Source organism: Hipposideros armiger, unplaced genomic scaffold, assembly GCF_001890085.2.
Source record: "Hipposideros armiger isolate ML-2016 unplaced genomic scaffold, ASM189008v1 scaffold_81, whole genome shotgun sequence".
Classification (NCBI taxonomy): Eukaryota; Metazoa; Chordata; class Mammalia; order Chiroptera; family Hipposideridae; genus Hipposideros; species Hipposideros armiger.
In genome coordinates, this window is record NW_017731431.1 from 1,866,533 (window position 1) to 1,889,831 (window position 23,299).

At 38.2% G+C, this 23,299-nt stretch overlaps 1 protein-coding gene across 1 annotated transcript; it reads left to right on the forward strand.

The window, feature by feature from the left end:
• The first annotated feature begins 1,108 nt into the window (after nt 1-1,108).
• MCHR2 (melanin concentrating hormone receptor 2) lies at nt 1,109-15,974 on the forward strand. The gene is made up of 5 exons (XM_019643644.1): nt 1,109-1,323; nt 6,929-7,138; nt 9,964-10,158; nt 12,926-13,045; nt 15,487-15,974. The coding sequence occupies exons 1-5, from the start codon at nt 1,142-1,144 to the stop codon at nt 15,800-15,802; spliced, it is 1,023 nt and encodes a 340-aa protein (XP_019499189.1). The 5' UTR covers nt 1,109-1,141; the 3' UTR covers nt 15,803-15,974.
• The last annotated feature ends 7,325 nt before the right edge of the window (nt 15,975-23,299 follow it).

The window sequence follows — 23,299 nt, forward strand, 5'->3', positions numbered from 1 at the left end:
GTTCATCTACACCTGAGGATATAGACCCTGGGGCTCTAGCTCAGAGGAAGGGTTCTCTCTCCTGCAAAATTCCTTGCCCTCACTAGACTGTGGGCCTTGACTTCCCTTTGGGCATGATGAAGACATGGAACCAGAGCACAAATGGCTGTGTCATCAATAAGCGCCTTCCAGATAAAGATAGTTTTGGTGCTTCAGTATTCTGCTTACCTCCCAGTTATAGGATGGCATTCCAAAACAGGCCAGGAAGGGCCGACTAGCTTTTCAGATCTTGAATATTTTTAAATTGCTACACACACACACACACACACGCACACACACATTCACACATATACAGGTACATATTTTGTCCAGCATATCTTATTGTTTTCAGTGGGAGGGTTAATCTGAGTTACCCAATGTATCATTACCAGAAACAAGGCTTAGATGGCATTTTAAAATGTCTTTTATCAAGATGGTGGGTCAAACCAATAATTTTCTAGTTCTGTTTGGTTTTGTTCATTGACTTGTTTATTTTTAGGTTAAATGGTGGGCTTTTTTTCCTGTGCCATAATTGTTCTTCGTACACTGACAACACTTTTCCCTTCCCACACTGTCCTTTCCTGAGCTAACACTTCCTCATCCTTCAAGATAGTTCAGGAATCATCTCAGAAAGTCTCATCCCATTCCATTCCTAAGCAATCAGAATGGGTGTCCCCCATGTACTTTATAGCAGAAAGAGAAGATATATATAACAACCCAAGTGTTGCAGAGGTACTAACAAATACAACTAGACAGATGGGCCAATAAGAACAGATGCCAGTTGTAAACAACCAGAACCAGTGTGCACTGAATAAATATCAGCTATGCTCAAAGCATGTGCCACAGTAAGGTGTGACAACATGTGCATGCTATCATGGTACATGGTTCTGTAATTTGCTGTTTACATATCTCCCCTGGTAATCTGTGAGGTCGTTATGGACAGGGAGCAATCATACTCACCCTGGAATCTTATGTTGCATGGATTCTTGGTGCAAATAAGGGTCCAATAAATACTTTTTAAATTAAGTTAAAGAAAATCTATATTGAGGGAACCGCTACAAAAATTCATTTAACAAATCACTTCCATTTCTTCACAGCTTTAACCACTGGAAGTTCATGAACAATGAATTCACTTTACTCCTCCTGTTGGAACACCTCTGCTGAAATTTTGAACAAATCCTGGAATAAAGGGTTTGCTTATCAAACCCTCAGCACTGTGGACACAGTCATCCTCCCTTCCATGATTGGGATTATCTGCTCATCAGGGCTGGTTGGCAACATCCTCGTTGTATTCACTATAATAAGGTAAGGTTTCTTTTTTTCCATCATTTAGGGACATCCTATACTCTCTAAATGAATCCTTTTCCCCCTGTAGAACTTTTCTTAATAAAATCAGATTTAGGGAAGATTTGCTTAAGATAATTAAAGAAGATTCTACATATATTTTCAACATGTATTAAGTAACATCTGAGTTGTAGATCACAAAATGAAAAGGACTAGGCCAATGCTTTCTGCTGCATTAGTGAATTTTTAGAGCAGTGATTTTCAATCTTAGCTACATATTAGAATCACCTGAGGAGTTTTTGAAACTCCTAATACACAGTTTCACCACAGACCAATTAACGCAGAATCTGTGGAGGTGGAACCCAGGCAAGGATTGAAACTGCAATGCAACCATTTTACTTTCCAGTGATAAAAATAATCCTAAGAAGCTGACCTGGTCTGGTTGGTGAAAGAGACTCTTTTTTACTCTCTTGGGCAAGAGAGAGAGAGACTCTACCTGATCACTCAGAGATTCAGGCAGTCATAGATGGTGGCCTGTTCCCCTCAATGTAGACCACCCCAAGTAAGCTGAACTGAGATATACTCGTAGTGATGACTAAGTTCTGATTTTGACAAAATAAGACCACAAGCATATATGAAACATATACAAAAAACTAGGTTTAAGGGAGATGGAGCTTCCAGAATATGATGTTCTATATGGCTTTTTAAAAAACTAAGAAGCAAAGATTTGTGCCTTAGGAAGATGACTATAAAGTAGTGAGGCCAGATAATTACTTGTCTATCATACTTTAAATTCATAGCAGGTCAAAAGGAAGCCAGATTAATAAGTGTAGTAGGAAAACTGGGCCAATTATAACAAAATATTTTCTCTTTTTATCCTTTGAAGAGACACTAATGAGCTCAACGCCATTACTCAACTATTCTCCATAGCCATAAGGGGCCCTGAGAAACTACCTCAATAAAAGAGATGACATTTTTCACCTCCACCTCCTAAACACATCATTCTCCTGTTTACTGACTGACCGCTTCAAGTGAGCAGAGACTCTGAATGGATGCCCTGTCTCCCAATAAATTAAAAGTTCCCATGCTGTCCTTCCCTGCCCTCAATTCCCTGTCAAGTCAACTAATTCACTCTAAATCATGAATTACTGAAATACCTTACTTTTTAACAGTCCAAATGGTGCCTACATTTTATATGAAAATTACAACAGTGCATTAACCTGAAGGAGCACGAATGATCTAATGCTGGGATACAGTTGCTAAGAGGAAGGGAAATGCTTAGCACAAGGCCTCTTCCTTTTTCCCACCCAGCTTAAATCATAACTAGTGGCTCCCTTCGAGCCAGCTCTCCACTGTTGCCAGGGTGTCAGCCATATATAAGCTCTTGTTGGGGCTGACTCATAACTTTCTGCACATATAGTGTACATTTTAGTGCTTCAGAACGTCACAGCCACATCTGTTCAAATGAACTGGAAAGTTGGTGGGACACCCTCATTGCTATGGTCCAATACACCAAGGCAACTCTGGCATCTAAAGGGGTTGAATGTCTTGCCCAAGGACATAATAAAAATGAAAATAGAATTCCCACTGAGGTTCTCTTTCCACTGTATTACACTATGTATCTAGAGCAGGGTTGGCAAATATGTCGCTTTGTTCTAAACTCTCCCATTCTTGGCAGTCATCTCTAATCACATGGGTCTGTCCTGTAGTAGTAGTAGTAGTAGTAGTAGTAGTAGTAGTAGTAGTAGTAGTAGTAGTACCTACGTGAGGACTCAGAATTCTTCTCATCACCATGCTTCATGGAATCACTACTAAGTCATTGAGGTTGGCGCACACTAGGAATTTATTTCACCTAGAGATAAATGCCAAACAGTGGGAGGTGAGGCAACCCAGAAATAAATAAAATCACGAAGCTCCTACCACATCCCACCACTATCCCACCCCAATGGCACCACCCCTTTCCTGGCCCTGAGCTGGCTGGAGAAAAGGAAGTGGTTTTACAGAGCCCAGGAGCCTGGGCTGCCTCGTGAGAACTGTGGCCTCAGTAGGACCTGGGACCACGGAGTGGAGACTGGGGGAAGAAGGTGGATCCATGGAAGGAGATGCCGCCACTGCCAGAGATGCCTACAGCAGGAAGGGAAGGAAATGCCCTGGCCTCTCCTCACCTCCTACCCTCCAATTTCCTCCAACAGTGCTTCCTATTGGCCAAAACTAGCCAACAGCCAGTTGGCAAGATCTAGGAACAAAGCCGGGGAAGGGTGGGAAATGGATTTGAGAGCAAGCTGATTAGCAAAGTAGCCTTCTGCATGTGTGATGTTTCATTAATATCACTTAATCCATAGCATATATTGTTATTTCTGATGCAAAAAGTAATGTGTTTTTAAAAGAAATTTTGTAAACATAAAAAAATACAAAGAATAAAGTCAAAATCAGTTATACTACTATTATCAAATAGATAATCATTGTGGTCACCTGACAAATGATTCCAGCACATTTTTTAACAAATGTTTAAATAAATTTGAGGTCATGCTACGTACATAATTAGGACTTATTTACTTAATAAGTATTTTCCCCATTTGACTATATATTCTTGCAAACTATGGTTTGTAACAACTATCATTTATTGTATAGTATTGTGGATACCGTAATTTATTTCATCATGCTTCAAATTAGTGAGCATTAGCTATGGCCATGTTAACCATATGGAAAACATGTTAGCTGAAATGATCACTACTCTACATTTTTTATTTTAAATGTTTGAGCCATGAGAGACAGAAATCTAATGAAGTCTGGCAACGGGGAACCTGAAGATAAATTAGGCCTAAAAAAAGAATGCAAGTTGTTTTTAATTTCTATGCTGTCATTTTCAATAAAGAAAGCAATAAGTATAATGTGTTATTTTTATTGCCCTCATACCTTATGCCTCAATAAATACACTATTTGCTTTAGAATTCTTTTTTTTATGTAGAATATCATCTGGAAACAGTTTTATTTAATTCTTTTTAATTGCCAGTTACTGGCCTGCCCTGTCCTCAACAATGGAATTACCATAATTTATTATGAGTAAATGATGGGTTGTCTGTCTAGAAAGAGCAAGGGCCAAGGATCTAGCTGTGGTAATTAGAACCTAAGCAACCACTTATGGCTTAAATCCCAATTTAAATGGAAGTCATATCTATTTATACAGTCTAAGATTTGCAGCATTTTTTGTTATTGTGTTTTTGCTTTTGTTTTTGTTTTCTTTTGTTTAATGTGGAACTCTTTCTACATGACCTCTGGTCCCTGTCCCCCTCCCCTGTCCCCTCTTCATCTACCACACTCAGTGGCCTGGAGAAACCATCTTGGCTGCTCTTTTGGTTGACATGATCCTTTCTGCAAGTCTCTTCTCCTTCTTGGTCTTTCTGACATGAGCCAACCTCTTGGGAGCAAGGGACTGGCCTGCTTCATAGTGGCTTCAACAATGTCCAGAGTGTGCTTGCTGAGTAAGGACTCAATGGCAGTAACTTCCCTAAAGGATATTTGTTGTCAGGCCCTGGGTAAAATATCCTGCCAGGACTGATGTCTCACACAAGGGTTTGATGACTTAAAGTTCAAAGCCCATAAAATTTGCAGCCCATGAATAGTAAACACACATACTAGCTTCCAAATTGCAGAGCAATAGCCCAGGGTCCAGAGTCAACTAGCAATTGTGGCATAATCTTAGGCTAATTCTTATGTGCTCTTTAAATTCTTATTTGTCCTCAGTTCAGATGCCACTTCTGCCAAGAAATCTGCCTTGGCTTTCCCCAAGGGAAGGAGCAGAGGTCACCTTTGTCTGCTCCTTGTTCTGGCTCTAGCTTTCTCTCATCACATTATAGCATGATAATTTCACTGGACTAAACGCCCCTTGATGTTATAGTTTATAGATTATTTAGCTTTGCAGCCACAGAGCACAATATTATGCCTGACATATCATTGGTGCTTAATGAAATGTTTGTCAAATTAATGAAAGTGTCTCCCAGATAAAGATGATGACTGTTTATTACTGAAAGATCCAACTCTTGAAGATAGGGACCTACTGAATTTAAAATTAAAATTTCTGCTCTCAGAAAATTATTTTGCCTACAGAGGGCAGTGCCACATCTGGGTAGTGTTGCATTCACTCCCTCAGCCGGAGACATGAAATCATTCTCAGTGACCTCTATCAGCACTCATTTCAGATTTCTTCTCCATGCTGTCTGGATTTCAGAGTCTTACATAATTAATAGTATCTGGTATTGGGCTAGGTTTTATTGAAATATTTCTAACGAATGGTTGAAATTATTTTAACGATGGCCTCAGGATTTGAACTTATAGCTTTGGTGGGAAAAAATGCTTTGCACAGTAGAAACCATTTATTTTCCCTGATCAGCTGTTTTTGGTGCTAGGGATAAGTAAAGATTAAGCCTTTTTGGGCTGGATGAGTGGCGCGTTGGTTAAGAGCTGGCTTGGGAGGCCAGAGGGCCCCGGTTCGGATCCCACATATGAGGGCCAGTGACACTGCCCTCTACAGCTAAGATGCTGAACAACAGCTCAACCTGGAGCTGGGCTGCCATGAGTCACTGGCGACGGCGTAGGCTGCAGCCACTGCTGCAGTGGGTTGCCATGGGCTACCGTGTGTAGCCAGCAGCCAGCGTGAGCGGCCAGCAGCCGCAGTGAGCAGCCATCCAGAAGCCGGCGACTGATCTGCCTCACCCGGGAAGAACGCAATGATGGTGCCAACTTGGGCCAGTGAAGCAACGTCCTCCACAACTAGACTGAAGAACAAAAGGACAGCAACTTGTCTGTTCCCCTTTCCCCAATTCCCCAGCACTGTTCCCATCCCTCAATTCCCCAATAAACATCTTTAAAAAAAAGATTGTCTTTTGCTAGAGTGAGTTTATAGTTGATATAATTTGTTGCTATGAAGAAATTACCCCAAAATTTAGTGGCTTAAAATAATAAACATTTATCATCTCACAGAGTTTTGAGAATCAAGAATCCAGGCAGCCACTTAGCTGGTGGTTCTGGCTCAGGATCTCTCACAAAGTTGCAGCCAAGCTGTCCTCTAGAGCAGCAGTCATCTTGGCTGGGGCCTGAGCATTGACTTCCAAGGTAACTCCCTCACACACCTGGCAAGATGGTTGTTGGCAGGGGCCCTCAGTTCCTCTCCATGTTGACCTCTCCATAGAGTTACTTGAGTATTCTCTCAAGATGGCAGCTGGCTTCCACAGAGAAAGTGATCCAAGAGAGAGCACGGAGAAGACCCCACAATGTCTTCATGTCCTAATTTTGAATGTCACACACTGTCATTTCCACTATATTCTCTCAGTTAAAAGTGAGTTACTGAGTTCAACTCACATTCAAAGGGAAGGAAATTGGCTTCACCTTTTAAAAGCTGTATCAAAGGATGTGTGGACATATTTTTAAACCATTACAGTTAGTTATCAGATATATAGTCCAAAATGTTTAAATATACACAAGACTAGGCATTCATATGTGTGTTTGTATAGATTTTCCTTTAACTTTGAAAATCCATTTTAGAATTGAAAATTGGTAGCAGGTGACATCCATTAAAGAAGGTGCATACTTTCAATGTTAGTCTTCAGTTTCCCTCCATTTCTTTCAGGTCCAGGAAAAAAACAATTCCTGACATTTATATCTGCAACCTGGCTGTCGCTGATCTGGTCCACATCATTGGAATGCCTTTTCTTATTCACCAGTGGGCCCGGGGAGGAGAATGGGTTTTTGGGGGTCCGCTATGCACCATCATTACATCCCTGGATACCTGCAACCAGTTTGCCTGTAGTGCCATCATGACTGTAATGAGCGTGGACAGGTAAGTGAAGAGACTTTACAATATCTTAGCATAATCCAGAGGCACCTGTGCTTCCCGAGTTCATCGCAGTCTAAGCAACGTCTGCGCTGGTTTGTATCAACAAAGCTCCTCTTCCTTTGCTTGTTTCACTGTAGGACTGATTAGTTAACAATATTTGCTCCAACTTTCACAGAAATCTATTTTTTAATAGAAAGCATGAAACACAAAAACCTCCTTTATTCTAATTATCTTTTTTACCTCAGTTTTATTTATGATTCACTGCAAGATAAAAAGATCTCAAAATCATGAAACGCTGGAGACCAGAATGAATGTCCCCCTGCCATCATTTTACTCTTGCAGCAAAGAAGCTGAGGCCCCCAGAAGTGAGGAGATTGCTGAAGGCACACAGAGAGTCGGTGGCAGAGCTGAGAACTAAAGCAGGGCTCCTCACTCTCTGTCCAGAGCTATATCGGGCATGTTAAATGTCTCACCTAGCAGCTTGCAGGAATAAGTGGAGTAGAAATGGACTATGAAGAGATGTCCCAGTACCAATAAGACCATCATTTTCATCTTTTCCACTCATCATCATGATTGGTTAATGCAAATGCTCCTATTTTACATCATTAGAAATGTATCCGACTGTGACCTGGAATGTGTCAGCCAAACTCACCCACCATGTAAGCTAATGTTATTCGAGTAGATGGTGGTGATGGTGAGTACTTATGGATCCAGTGAGTGGTAGAGCCCAGTTCAGACCCTGGCTGTCTCTAGAGATGGTAGGTAACTTGTAACTACCTCACCATCTGGCCTCTTAGGGAAGCATGCAAGCTGGGATGTGTCCCGCCTCGGTCAGATGCCAGGACTTCCACACCAGGTCTTAGCAGCATTCCCAAACAGAAATAAGCCCTAAAGACAACAGTAATATCCAAAACAGGATTGCCTCAATGAACAACTCAATTAAAATCTTCATCCACCTTCTTCCCACCCCAACCCCAACCCAGCACACATGATCCCCCTTATTCTGATCTGCTTTTTCTTTCTCCCTTGCTTCAAATATATGACATAGTTTATTTTGTGTATGAATGTGTGTGTGTATTGTTTTTTATCTAGCTTCCCCTACACCCCAACTGCAAATTCCCCAAAGTCAAGTGTCACAAATACATCCCAAGTGTCTGTGGAACAGTGCCTGGCCAATGGGTGCTCAAAAAATATTGAAGAATGAATGACTGTCAGTCTTGAGGACTGTGTTAAATTTCCCTGGTTCCATCCAGAGCTTTTCCTGAGCTCTGCCTCTTTTACCCTTCCCAGTGGACCTTGGAGGTGAAAAAATGATGAACAGTTCTTCAGATAGGTAAACAAAGGAATAGCAAGATTCATATAACTCATTCACTGGATTATTATTCAGACATGAATACCAATGTCAATATTTAATGCATTTTTTTCTATCCTGCTGCTTTTCTGCAAAAGAATTCTCCAAATACAGTGTGCTTCTCAATTTATAATTAGCATCGCATTTTTTAATCAATGCATTGTGTAGGTCTGGTTAGTTCAGATGATAGCAGCCAATGCTGACAGTGTCTTGAGTGAAGCCTGGTGAGCCTGCCAGGATTCCACCATTAGGGAGAGGTGGCTTGTGAATATAATCAGAGAAGATTCCCTAATCAATAGATGCCATGAATCCATCATTCTTTAATCCCAGACAGAATTATGGCTGGGCTGCTTTACAATCACTGCCTCATCCCTTTCCCCACCAGGGAGGGGGGCTTCAGGTGCACTGTACAGAGGAGAAGTGGCTGAGGCACCCTGGGTCACAAGCCTCTCCCTGTATGCCAAGGGATCCTTTAACTGAGTGCAAAACATCCTGCCTCTTGTGCAAAATTGAAATAGCAAAGGGACAGGGAACTTTTATTTTTATAAATCTTCATCAAGTAGTTCTACAACAACTTGCAGAAAATTAAATGACCGTCGAAATATTTTTTGCATTTATTTAATGTCTACGAATACTGCCTTCCACCAACCCCACCCCCAGTGAAACTTTTCTCAAATGCCCTTCTTTCTGGGTCTGAGCTCTCTTTTTCATCCTTTAGCTTTTATTTAGCTCTGAAGAATTCTTCTTGGATTTGTTGGAAAACAAAATATATTTGATATGTCAGGATTTCAAGTTTGAGTCATGATCATTTTTTTCTGGATCAAAAATAGAAAACCAGAAAAGAACAAAGAAAAACGCTTCTCCATGAAATTAGCCCATTTCCCCCTTTGGTCTCTAGCCTAAGTTCCTGAGGAATTAGCATTTTCTATACTAGTCATGCTTTTTTATCCTCACTGTGATTTCTGTGAACTGAACCTCTGTGAGCCTGGGGACCCTCCTGTAAAGCCATCTGAGCCCGTTGCCTGTCCCATGGGCCTGAACCTCACCCTCCTCGGGACTCTCCTATCAGCCAGCACACTTTCCTACTTCCTGCCTCTATATCAGCAAATCTTACTGGGCAGAGGGCCCCGCCTCCTGAAGGAAATCCCTGTCCAGAGACAGTTTTCCGGAGTCTCCTCGCCAAAAGAAGCACCTTTGTAAAGAGAGAGTTTGCAGGGCAGCATTTTATCATCACCAGCGTGTTCGTGGAAGAGACAGTTATTTCAGTGAGTGGTTTATTCAGACTTGGAGGGTCAAGAGTTGTTTTCTCTACAGGTACCAGCCAGCTCTTTAAAAATATAACTTTCCTTTACCCTGATAGAGGTGTGCTTCAGGGAGGATAATAATACTAATAATTTACTCTTGTCATGAACCTTTCATCCTGGGAGCTCAGTGCTTTTATTGATTGTTCCCAAACCCTTCTTAACTGGCTTTGCAGGTACTTGGCTCTCGTCCAGCCATTTCGACTTGTGAGTTGGAGAACAAGGTACAAGACCATCCGCATCAATTTGGGCCTCTGGGCAGCTTCCTTCATTCTGGCGTGGCCTGTCTGGGTCTACTCGAAGGTCATCAAATTTAAGGACGGCGTGGAAAGTTGTGCTTTTGATTTAACATCCCCTGATGATGTACTCTGGTAGGTTGTTAAAACTTAAGAAAAATAGAGTTGAATTAAGTTATGAAGTGCTTCATCCTCCTTGTCAGCATGTGAGCTGCCGCGCAGTACCTTAGGGATCCTCTTCCAACCAGTCTCCCCACTTAGTTTTCTGCTTTCCACAATCCAGTTGATAGTCTGAGTTTTAAGGAGACAGTAACCTTTAGAAAAAGATTTTTTAGTTTAATGATGTAACCTCAGTGTGCACAAATATATTTAAATATGGATTTTAAAAATCTTTGCAGCCAGATGCAGCAGAAATGCAGCAATCAAGGGAGGGACAGGCTTTCCAAAAGGGTCTCAAAGTTACCAAGATGCGAACCTTATCAATATGCGAATGAAGTTGGGTTGAATTGTGTTCCCCAAAAAGATATATTCAAGTCCTAATTCTCCGTACCAGTGAATGGGACCTTATTTAGAAATAGGGTCTTTGCAGATATAATCAACTTAAGATGAAGTCATACTGGACTAGGGTGGGCCTCATAGCCAGCGATTTGTGTCCTGATAAGGAGCAGGAGATGTAAAGAGACGCACAGAGAGAACACCTGTGCAAACAGATTCTCCCTCAGAGCCTCCAAAAGGAACCCATCCTGCTGACACCTTGATTTTAGACACCTGGCCTCCCGAATTGTGAGACAATGAATTCCTGTTGTTTTAAGCCATCCACTTTGTAGTAATTTGTTACAGCAGTACTAGGTAATTAATACAGCAACCAACACATGCATTTCTTACATTTTAATTTGGAAAGAAAAAATAAATTGAGATTTTTCTATTTGAAATTTTGAATATAGCATTGGTTGGAGTCTATGGCTAAAATTTTTAAATTTTTTTAATTTTTATTAGTTTCAGATGTACAAAGCTATGTAATAGTTAGACATTTACACCCCACATAAGTGATAACCCACCCCCCAAGCTACTACCCCTCTGACAACTTATATAGCTGTTACAAAACCATTGACTATCTTCCCTATGCTGTACTCCACATCCTGTGACTATATATATATACCTACGGTATATATTTAGTTATAGTTGATATTCACTATCATTCTACTTCAGCTTCAGGTGTATAGCACATTGCTCAGACATCTACACACTCTATGACATGATCCCCCTGGTAAGTCCAGTGCCCATCTGGCACCTTACATAGTCTTTACAACATTGTTGATTATATTCCCCATTCTGTGTTAACTACCAATTTGTATTTCTTAATGCCTTCACCTTTTTCACCCTGCCCCCAACCCTATTCCCATCTATCATCCTGATAGATCTAGTACTTATCTGGCACCAAACCTAGTTATTACAATACTACTGAGTATATTCCTTATGTTATACCCACATCCCCATTACTACTGTATAACAACCAACTGTACTTCTTAATTCTTTCCTTAACCCTATGGCTAAAATTTTTTGATTGTCCACTAAGAGCCAAGTACTGTGCTAGGTGCTTTTTACACACATCAAGTCAATCTGGCAAATTCCTTTTACCCCACCCACTACTTAGCAAATAGATGTCATTTCTGCCTCATGTAGACACAGTCCCAGAGGGATGGGGGTAGAGGCCCTGCAAGACCACAAATCCAGTAACAGCAATCTCCCAGGAGTGCAGCATGGATGGGATTAATTATTTATTCATTATTTCTCCCATGAGCATAAGCTGCACTCATAGACAAAAATCATCAACCAATCTAAGTGTGAAATGATACTTAATCACTGGCGCTGATACATTAATATGGACTTCAGCCTATCTAAAAGAAGAACACAACCTGAGGCTCACCATATAACTATATAATACTGTGGTCTGTATCAAAGAAACAAACAAAGATTAATTATTTTGCACTGAGAGCTGCTTCTGCTAGTTGGTTATCATAAAGGATATTCTGAGATGTGACAAACTCTGTCATTCTTCCCGGACTTAAATCCTTATGGTTAACTAGGCTGGAACTTCTGTGCTGCGTTCAGAGTCCCTCTGGTCCCTGTGCTCTCTCTCTGCCACCCTGTCCACACCCACCCAGTCTGGGCTGCCTTCTTTCACCAACTCCAGGGTTCTGCCAGCAAGGACACCTGTCATCTGTGCAGAAATGGAGTTGGCTGACCTGAGAATTCCCCTGGCAGAGCACTGAGGAAAAGACTAGCTGATTTTACAACAGGCCCTTTGAAAAGCTCTTGAGCTTTGGTTACAAGCATAAGCTGTGCAGCTCAACTGTCTGTCTGGGTTCAAATCCCACCTCTGCCACTTACTAGCTGGGTAGCCTTAAGCAAGCCACTTAACCCACTCTGTCAGTTTCTTCTGTAACACGAGGATACCATTGGCATTGTACTCATGGGGCTGCACAGATTCATTGGGTTAAAAGATGTAAACTACTCAGGTCAGCGCCTACTATACAATAAATGCTACTTGCTGTTGCCTACAGTTGTTAATATAGCTAAAGATAATGATAATAATAAGTACCCTCACCTGCTCTGTACTCAGCAGTGCTGCGCTTAGCTGGGAAAGAAATTTGCATCATTGTCGGGGAACAATGAGAAGCAGACTTTTCTACAGGAAAGCACCTGAAGATCCTGAACTTTTCCCCAAAAACTTTTATCCTGGGCCCTGAAAAATCAGAGAATCATGGCTCGTTAACTGTAACAGCCAGTCCCTAGCATTGTGAATGCAACAACCATGTTATCTCTCTCTCTCTCTCTCTCTCTCTCTCTCTCTCTCTCTCTCTCTCTCTCTCTCTCTCTCTCCCTCTCTCTCCTTTTACAGGTACACACTTTATTTGACGATAACAACTTTTTTTTTCCCTTTACCCTTGATTTTGGTGTGCTATATTTTAATTTTATGCTATACTTGGGAGATGTATCAACAGAATAAGGATGCCAGATGGTAAGTGTTTGCCTTATTTTGTTTTATTTATTGATAGGACAATCAGAGATCCTAAGATATCTATGATAGGAATGTAAACAACAATCACTTGAAACATACCACACTCAGACAGATGGGCATTACTGTCTCTATGAGGCATTTTCTGAAAATAAGACATGTTCTGACACAGCTATTCGAGGATCTCTCAGTGATATATGTAGAAATCGCTGAAGTTATAGTTTCATAGAAATTTAAACAGAACTCAAGAATCTATTTAAAGAACAATTTTATATTTGTCACCAACAATGGTATGTAAATACTTTATTTGTACATTTTGCCGAGTTCTGCATATATTTAAATATCTCAGATGTTGTATATAACTTTTAATTTTTGTGTTTTAATGTTTTTTTAATTTAGAGAAGAAGGATCTTATTAATACTTAAGTACTTGAGACAAGATTAATTAGGGCTAAACAAAATCAAAGACTTACATAAAGACAATGAACTTGAACAAGACCTTTAAAAATACTTAGCTCTAAAACTGCATGAATAAATCTAAATTATCTTCTACTTGAAACTGTACATACCAAGTTGTTTAAATGTGTAAGTCACTGATTTTATAACATGTCGGGTTAAAAAGAGCATTATTAAAATTTGCCTTTAGAATAGATTATTCTATTTGTTTTAGAAAAAGAAGATTGCTGGGTTTCTCATACACACCACATGTAACACTCTGAACATTAAAAAACAAAAAAGGATAGGTGAACAATTTAAGCACCATCAGTCGAAATTTGTGGCAAACCCTAGTACTAAACGTTTAAGTGGTCTATTGGCCCATGACATCTTTTCCCACTTAGAATTCCTTGAAATTCTTTGGAAATATTACATTCCTTAAGGGTGGTCTATTTAGAATGGGAAAGGGAAGCAGCCACAGTTATAAGGGAAAAAATTAGCTTCTAAATATAACAGAGAACTGAGTTGGTGAGAGGTTGAAATGAAATCACATGGAATATTAAGACACTGACAGCTGGAAAGGATGCTTGAGCCATTTTAAAACAGTTCTCCAAATCAGATCATTTTGCTCCCAGCACTTTCCTCAGGAATGCTAAAAGCACCTTGTGAAATGAAGCTTATACTGTCCAGTTAGGCCTTAAAATGCAAGACATTAGAGGAATAATGGTGCCTACTTTGATAAACTGCAGAAGAATCATCTTAGAATGATTTTCAGCTGCCATGCATTTTTTTAATATTATTCCTCAGGCTTATTTGTCTGCTTCAGCTGTGTCTCAGGAAAATTTCTATTAAATATCTAACTATGACATAACATGATAAAATTTGGGAATTTTAAAGTATTTTTTATTTTAGAATAATTTAAATTTACAGAAAAGTTGCACTGGTAGTACAGCGAGTTCCCTTTACTCCTCACCCAGTTTCCCTATTAGCATCTTACCTTACCATCAAGCATTTGTCACAACAAAAAAAATGGCATTGATGCATTACTATTAACTAATCTCTGCCTTTTATTGGATTTCCCAGTTTTTCCATTAATGTCCTCTTTCTGTTACAGGATTCAATCCAGAGTACCACATTGCATTTAGTTGTATGTCTCCCCAGTCTCCTCTAGTCTGTGACAGTTTCTCACCCCTTCCTGTTTTTCAGACCTTGATAGTCTTAAGCAGTTAAGGAGGCATCCTGTAGCATGTCCCCCAATCTGGGCTTGTCTGATATTGTGTCATGATTAGACTGTATTTATGTGGTTTTGGGGAAAAATCAGCTCTTCTCATCAAAACGTATCAGGGGGCACATGATAACTACATGAGATCTCTGTTAATACTAACCATGATCACTTGATAAAGCAGAGTTTGCCAGGTTTCTCCATTATAAAGTTACTGTTTATCTCTTTCTCTATTCTTTGGAAGCAAGATACTAAGTATAGTACACCCTCAAGGGGGAATGGGAGTGGAGAGGGTAGGACTCCATCTCCTAGAAAGGGGAAGATATAGATAAATATAGATATAGTTGATAGATGATAAATATAGATATGGATATGGACATGAACACAGACACACAGACACACAGATACAGATACAGATACAGATATAGATATAGATATAGATATAGATATAGATATAGATGATAGATAGATTACTTGGAATTCTTCTGTAAAGATTTGTCCCCTCTCCCATTTTACTCAATCATTTATTTACATCAGTATAAACTTGCACATATATTTGAGATTTTGGGTTTTAATACTACATTATTTTGTTTCTCAAAATGTTGCAGCTTTGGAAAATTTTTAACAGGAATGAAAAAAAATATTTTCACAATGCTCTGTATAAGTAGGAATAAAAATGAGCTTCATATTGTGCACATAGCTATTATAACTGTCCAAAAAGTTCTAGGAAATCATTGCCCTATAGTTTCTAAGGTTGTTTATGTTCTATCCTAATGTTTCTTTTCTAGTTACAATCCCAGTGTTCCAAGGCAGAGGGTGATGAAGCTGACAAAGATGGTGCTGGTGCTTGTGGCAGTCTTTATCCTAAGTGCTGCCCCCTATCACGTGATACAACTGGTGAACTTACAGATGGAGCAGCCCACGCTGGCTTTCTATGTGAGCTATTACCTCTCCATCTGTCTCAGCTATGCCAGCAGCAGCATTAACCCTTTTCTCTACATCCTGCTAAGTGGAAATTTCCGGAAACGCCTGCCTCAAGTGAAAAGGGCAGTGACTGAAAGGGAAATCCACCATTTGGAAAACACATTGAAATTGAGATTTTAGGAGAGTACATCAATCACCAACCATCTTGACAGGCTTATCTACTTTATTGGTATTATTAGAAAGGGCAGGCAAAACAATGGGCTTGTGTCTATTCTTCTTGTGTATTTATGACTCTTAGTAGCATAGAACAGAATTGTAACCATTCAAATGCAATGAATGTAATATGCTAACTTCAGTAAAACATAAAATATGTATCTGTGTTGGAGTAAGGAATTGGGTATAGTCTAAGATACCCACGCTCCATGGCTGCAAATGTTACTTCAGCATGTTATAAACTACTCATTGATAAAAATGGCCATCCATGACCATCACCAGAAAACTCACCAAGGAATCTGACTGAGCCAGCCATACTTTGGCTTCACTGTAACAGTACACTTGAGGTCCCTAGGAGGGGACCACTTTACAATAAGGACTTAAATTTGGCCATTTTTTATCTACAAAAATGTCAACTTCCTGTGGTCCGATCTAATGCCTTCAAAAATCAGCTTTACCTGTTAGCGTAACAGTCACCATGTTTTGAACACATGCAACATGTAAGATTACATGGGCAAACCTGTGAGGTAAGTATCACTTCAGTTTACTATGTTCAGAAAGGTTAAATGATAGTCCTAATGCTGCACAGTTCCATAAGAGCTGAGCTGAAATCCGGGTCTGCCTGGTTTTGTTTTTTACTACACCACCTTCGCAACCTGTACCTATCATACTAGAGGGAACCAATTATTCGGTGGCGGTGGAGGGTCCTTTCTCCTACAGCTCCCCAAGGAAAGAACTAGCCTGAAAGAAATGAGTTACTTTAAGCATATTCTTTTGCAGTTAGCTTTCTTCTCATACCTACAAATTATAAAAATCAGCATCTCCATTTTAATAAGAGTATTCTTCAGGATGTTTAGCATACACTTAAATACATTCTCTTTAGGTTGCAGTAAATGTTCAAGGGTACAAAAAGCAATCAGCCCTTAAATTTGTGGGTGTTCATTATAAGTATCTATCTTTTCCTTTTTTGGCTTTTATAAAACATGCACTTTGATATAGTAAGAAAAGAAAAAAATGCTTTTAAAACCTGTATTCTCAAGAAAGGTAAATATTGTTATTTTGTTTGTGAATTAAATCTGTAAACCCACTTCCTTTCTCCAAATACATAAAACTGCTTGCTCCATGGACACCTGAAACCATTTTTAATCAGTCTTTTATATAAAAGAGTCAGAGATTTTCTAATCTCTATCAAAAAAAGTGACTTTTAACCCAAAGTATTTGGTTCTAGATCTTTTAGATACTTTTTTGGGACAAAGTAGTATCTAAATGCATGTCTGAATGAGAGGTTGTATAACCAATGTGAGAACTACAAACTGAGACAGCTCACATCTGAGATATTTTAGTTCTGTAACTGAATTTGGAGAGCTGGATGCTCCTTTATAATTTCAATCAAAAGCCATGTCATGTCTACCATTCCAGAGGCCTTCATTCTCAATTCTCTATGGTGCAACAGTCAGTTCAGTGAATAACCTTGATATCCAGAGACCCAGCACAATAGATCATAAACAGATGTTATTATTTAATAATTGAAGAGCAATTGATGAGTTTACCTCCATTGTCTTTTTTAATACAGAAAATATTATGACTGTTAAAATTTAAATGGTTTTAAGCCAACTGACATTTTTCTAATAGCATTTCCAGTAGGCCTCAAATAATTCCAATATATAAATTGATCATTGAATTATTTTAATTTATATTTATTAAGCGTTGTAAAGAAATTTAATCAAAGTGCAAAATAAAAAGGTGACTATTAAATTTCAGGTTTGTGCCTTTAAATAGCTTTTCTATGCATTATATATAAATTATATATGTATATGTATCTGCAGAGGTGATTTGACAGAGATTCTCTATGTGCTTTGTATTTTTGCCCATGATATGTATACATGTTTACTTTCAAGAAAATTTAATGATCAGTTTCACATATCTAATTAATACTTGGGTATTTGTTACAAAAAATCATAACTGTATCCCTCCTCTATGCTTATTCAATTATAGGTGCCTCATTTTAATTTTGATCAATTACTATCAATCAATGAATAAAAATTGCTTGTATATTAATTTACTTCTGGCTTGCAGCTTCTATTCTTAAGGTTTTATATAAAGAATTTCAAATTTTCTTAGTATAATTTCTACTGAACAAAGAGTAAAGATTTCAGAATTAGTAAAATGTGTCCCAAATATGGCTAATAGTCTGAAGGCACTCATCATACCAAATTCTCAGAAACCTTGGCATTTGTACGTGTTATACCTGAAGTACCAGAAATTAGGTTTTCATGGATTATGATGTCACAGGGGTAATGGAATCTTGGATGTGAAAGATACTTAGAGATAATCAAGTGTGACAGATGATACAAATGAAACCCAGATAGATCAAATAATTTTTAACACAGCCCAGTGTGTATCCAGAGACCCACACCATATGGGCAGCAAGAAACAAGCCCAGAGTCCTTCCCCCTGAACTTTCCCCCTTGTGGGACAGTGTAGAATAGCTAGGGAAAAAATTGAACTTTACACTTGACAAAATTCCTGAGAGTTTATGAATAAATCAAGATTAGATAATTATATTTTAAAAGTTATAGAATTTTTTTTAAATATCTGATTCTTCATAATTTGCTTGGACTTATGATCAGGATGGCAAAGGCTAATTTCCCATCCATTTCACAGAGCTCTAAAGCAAAATACAGAAATAAACAATATTTTCTTATACTCTTCCCAGTTTTCAGTTGATACCTCTCTATATCAAGAATTTAGTTTATTCTGCAGATAGCCTCCTCCCTCACTGAAGGTTAGGAGCAGCCCCACAGCTATGACTCCTTTAAACATTTCACCCCAGCAGAGATAACCTCAAATTGTTTTATTTGCCCTTTTAGCAATTAGCTTAGATATAGCTATAGTCCATTCAAAAGACTACAGTGAATTGGTATCTTGATATCTGTGGTTTGTAAATTTGTCATTTAACACATATTTACAGAACAATTTACTTCTAAGGAACTCCAAGACACTGGATTCCACTTAAAAATTTTTTAAACCTCATCAACATTACTCTATCTCAAGAACTGGAAATCCAATGTCTCCTGTGTTTTCTATAGATCAGCTCTACCTACATGAGTGAACCAGAGGACAATCTACAGTGATTTCTCAATTCTAAAATACAACTGATTGTAAAATGCACCACTGATAATTATCTTTGGAAAATTACAATGCAATATTGTTATTATTGTTATTGTTATTATTAAACAATACAATATTAAACATTCACATTAATAGTAAGATGTACCCTAATTTCAGAAACACTGGCATGTGGAAAAATGCATGTCACAGAATTAAGAAAATAAACAATACTGAAACTCATCAATGCATTTTCTTCTAATACTGAATGTACTTATCTCTATCACTCAATGAAAGAATTCTCTACCAAGTGATTTCCTCGTTAGTAATAAATGCCTAAATCCAAACACGTAAATGAATTATACAAAAGGATAAATATTAATTAAACATCTTGCAAAAATGTTTTACTTATTTTCAGGCACAGGATTGAGAAAAAAAAGTGAATAATTTTGAAATAAACAGGTTCTTGGTTTACACCACAGGAAAGAATTCAAGGACGCACTGAATATGCCAAGCAATCCATGGATTTATTAGAAGAAATAGGCTAGTACACTTCCAAGATAGTGGGAGAAGGTGGGCCAGGGGAAGAGCAACTGCTCTGAAGAACAAAGAGGCTTAGGAATTTACTAGAATGAGGGCATGAAATATTCAAGATGTAGGGGTGGTGTTATAGGCGTTCCTGGACAGGTCTTCGCTGACCACTCCTTCCCGATGGGAAGAGGGATTTTTGTCCTTATTTGGCCCTTGTCAGAACTGTCATGGCAGCACAGAGGGTGGAGATTTTCCCTGCTGATAATACTGATATTATAATCCATTACAATGACCTAAAGTTCAGCCTGAGTGACAAGATGGTATCCTGGGTCCGCTGTCAGCCACCAAAATCTAGTTCTGGCCAGTCTGATAGTTGCACCTTTTCTTTAGAATGACCTCATCTCCTCCTCTCTCTGTCTCCCCTCATATTTTCTTTCCTTTCCTCCCCACTGTCTCCCGAGGCCTTATTTTTTCCTGCCTGTGGTAACAGTATCGTCATATCATCATCACCATCACTACCTTCATTATCATCCCTTAAAAAAATACAGATTGAAAAAATTACAGAATATATATATATATATATATATATATATATATATATTGCAATTCCTCCTATTGAGAAGGAGAGTCTATCTCCCCATCCCTTGAATCTAGGCTGACCTGTGATTTTCTTTAGCCAATACATTGTGGCAGAAGTGACATTGTGTGAATTCCGAAGTCTAGGCCTCAAGAGACTTGCAGCTTCCACATTTTCCCTCTTGGAATTCTGCACAGAGACACCATGTAAGAAAGCCAGTCTAGCCTACTAAAGGCTGAGAGGCCACGTGGAGGAGGACTGAGGCACCCCACCTGGTAGCCAACACCAACTGCCAGACACATGAGTGAGACCATCTTGTACTTTACAGCCCAGCTGATAGTGCATCATTTACAGTCGTGTGAGTGACCCAGGTGAAAGCAACAGAGAAGCCATCCAATCGATCCACAGAATTGTGACAAATAATAAATTGTTGTTGTTTTAAGCTGGAAGCTTTGAGATGGTGTGTTTTGCAGCAATAGGTAACTGAAATAGCATCCATGAAAGTACAAATTAATAAAATGACCCTTAGTGACCAAAAAAGTTATGAGCCTCTAAAGTATTACAGTTATCATGAATCTTGATTTCTTTCTTTCTTCCTTCATTCTATAAATATTTGTTGAGAACCAAGCTTAGTCCAGGTAATACACTACGTTTCAGATATAGATTGATGAACAAAACATTTTCCTGCCCTTACCAGGTTATAATCCAGTTAGTATTAAAAATGCTAACACATAGGTACCTGGAGAAGAGAATAACAGACACATATCTTAGTTATACTGGGCAGTTTTCTTTCAGTGCTTAGACACAAAACAGCTATGAAATAAATTCTCTCCCTTTGATTTTATTCTAAAAGAAATGGCAATTGCACGGAACGCAAAATGTTTGAGGTATGAGAAAACTGTTGTTCTATCTCTTTTCTATTTAAAAGAGTAGATATAAATAAACTACAGATATGCAGAAAACAGATGGATTTGAAAAATTTAAGCTCACACTGAATATAATTAACATGGAAAGGGAGAAAAGCCCATGATGCCTGGGATCATAGGTGCCCAGGAGACAGGCAAAGGGCTAACTTAGTGTTAACACCACAGTAGTCTCAGCAGTAAGGAAAATTCAAACTCAATTAAAGTCTCTAAAAAGGTGAAAGAGCAAATGAAGAGAGAAAATAAAAATGTGGCTATAGGAGAGTAGTTAACATTTTGGCCCAGTTGTCAGAATGAGTAGGTGTTCCCTGCTTATTAACAGAGCTTGGGTTTCCCCTGTCATTGCAAATGAGAAGGTCTTGTGAAAGTACACTGGGTGTTGTTTACTGTTTGATTCAAGAATCAAACACCTGAAGAGACAAACGGGCTTAGGCAAAGCACCTCTTCAGCAGGAATAGAGTGTGCTGTCTTCAGAGAGCTCCCCTGTTTTGCATACCCAAACAGAAAGCTCTGGAATAATTCGATCAGACAGATAACAAAAGGACCCTTGTCCTTGAAAAGATTGATAGTGGGCATGTCTCAGGCCAGTGATTGAAACTAAAAGTTAGCCTGTACAAAGCTCTTCACAGCCATTCCCCTCTTCTTACCTCACAATTTGGTCAGTCCTCCATGTAGGGTATACATTCACAAATCCATGCTTTTTTGATGTGCCTTTTGTGCTACCTAGAATATCCTTTTCCCTTCTATCTAACAAACTTTTATTCTTTAGACCCAATGTAAATGTTATTTCTTTACACTCCCATCCCCCAAACAAACCAAATTAGTCATCCCCTTGTTGGTACTTACATATTACTTTGTGGTTCCCTCTGTTAACAGTAATAATATTACTGTTATATTATAGCAAAACAATAATAGCATTTGTGTACTTGTCTTACCCACTACATTGAAAGCTCCTCAAACCCAGAATATATCTGACGCATCTTGGTATTGATGGTGCTTAAGTATCTATCACACAATAGCTATTTAGAAAACATTCAACTGATGGAATGAATCATTAATGAGAAAGAAAAATGAACAAAGAATATTTGAAGGGATGTTGCATTGTGTTTCTGTGTGCATGTGTTATGTATATATATTCATATTCGTATCCATAGTCATAGTTATATATGGGTGTGGAAAGATATATATCTAGGTAGTAACAGATAGGAATAGTCCTCATATAAGCTATGAAAAGGCTTTTGTGATTGAGATGCCTTACGAATCTCTTTAAACCTCTTGTCTTCATTTCTTTATTCTGAATGTAGTAATACAGCACTGGCATTTGTGTATTAAAATACTTTCAGACATTTTGCCCTGAGTTAAGTTTTAGCTAGAGTTTTTTTTAAAAAGCAATTGATTTGCACCCCTTAAAATTTAATATGAAAAAAATATAAATAAACGACATAAGATTTAACATAGTTTCAAATGCCTTATTGTGCATCTATGAGAATGGTATTTAATAAATGATGCAATTACTTAACTTAAAGCTTGCACCTCTGTAAACCAATTTCTGAACTTCAAAAATGCTTAGTACGTTTTAAGAACATTTAAAAATTCAAAGAATGACCTTTTCAAAATTATATAATTACATCAAGTATCAAGTGGGAAATGTTCAGTTCTGTCTTCTTTTTCAATGAATCAAAATACCACAAATGTTATCAAGAATTAACTACAGGGTCTAACGACAGCTGGTTCTACCAGGCATCTTTTCTACATGAATAGATTTTTTTTCTTGCTTACATAGAATTATTTTAACTTGATGGGCATTTGAAAAATAATTTAAATTTTTTTTTCAGTCAACATATGTTTTTAAATAATGGGTTTTTTTCTCTGACTGTATAAAAGATATAAAAATGCTCAATGTAGAGAACTTGGAAAAGAAATAAATAATTCTCTTTAGAAGAAAATAAAAATCATCCTAAATTCAGCAGCCTGAGATAATTACTGCTAACATTGTGTTATAATATTTCATTGAAAAATAACATAAATAGAAAATTTAGAAAAAAAATGAAAATCACAGTGTTTTCTATATTAGTTTTTCTAAGTATATGTGATATTTTAACACAATTTGGACCATGGTATATATTTTTAAATAGAATTTAGGTTACTCCCCGTTTTTTGAGGTTATGGTTAATACTGCAATGAACTTTGTATGTAAGTGTTTGAATTTTTAACTACTTTTTTTGGAACAGATTCCCAGAAGAGAAATAAATAGATCAAAGGGTACTCACTTTTTAAAACTCTTAATAGGTGTTGCAAAGATACTTTCCAAAAAGATGCCACCAT

What these genes read in the sequence shown, in the direction of transcription:
- MCHR2 (XM_019643644.1), top strand. Translation starts at nt 1,142, where the DNA reads ATGAATTCACTTTACTCCTCCTGTTGGAACACCTCTGCTGAAATTTTG. An exon ending in TCCCCTGATGATGTACTCTG is followed by an intron (nt 10,159 to 12,925) that starts GTAGGTTGTTAA and finishes CTCCTTTTACAG; the next exon opens with GTACACACTTTATTTGACGA. An exon ending in CAGAATAAGGATGCCAGATG is followed by an intron (nt 13,046 to 15,486) that starts GTAAGTGTTTGC and finishes TTTCTTTTCTAG; the next exon opens with TTACAATCCCAGTGTTCCAA.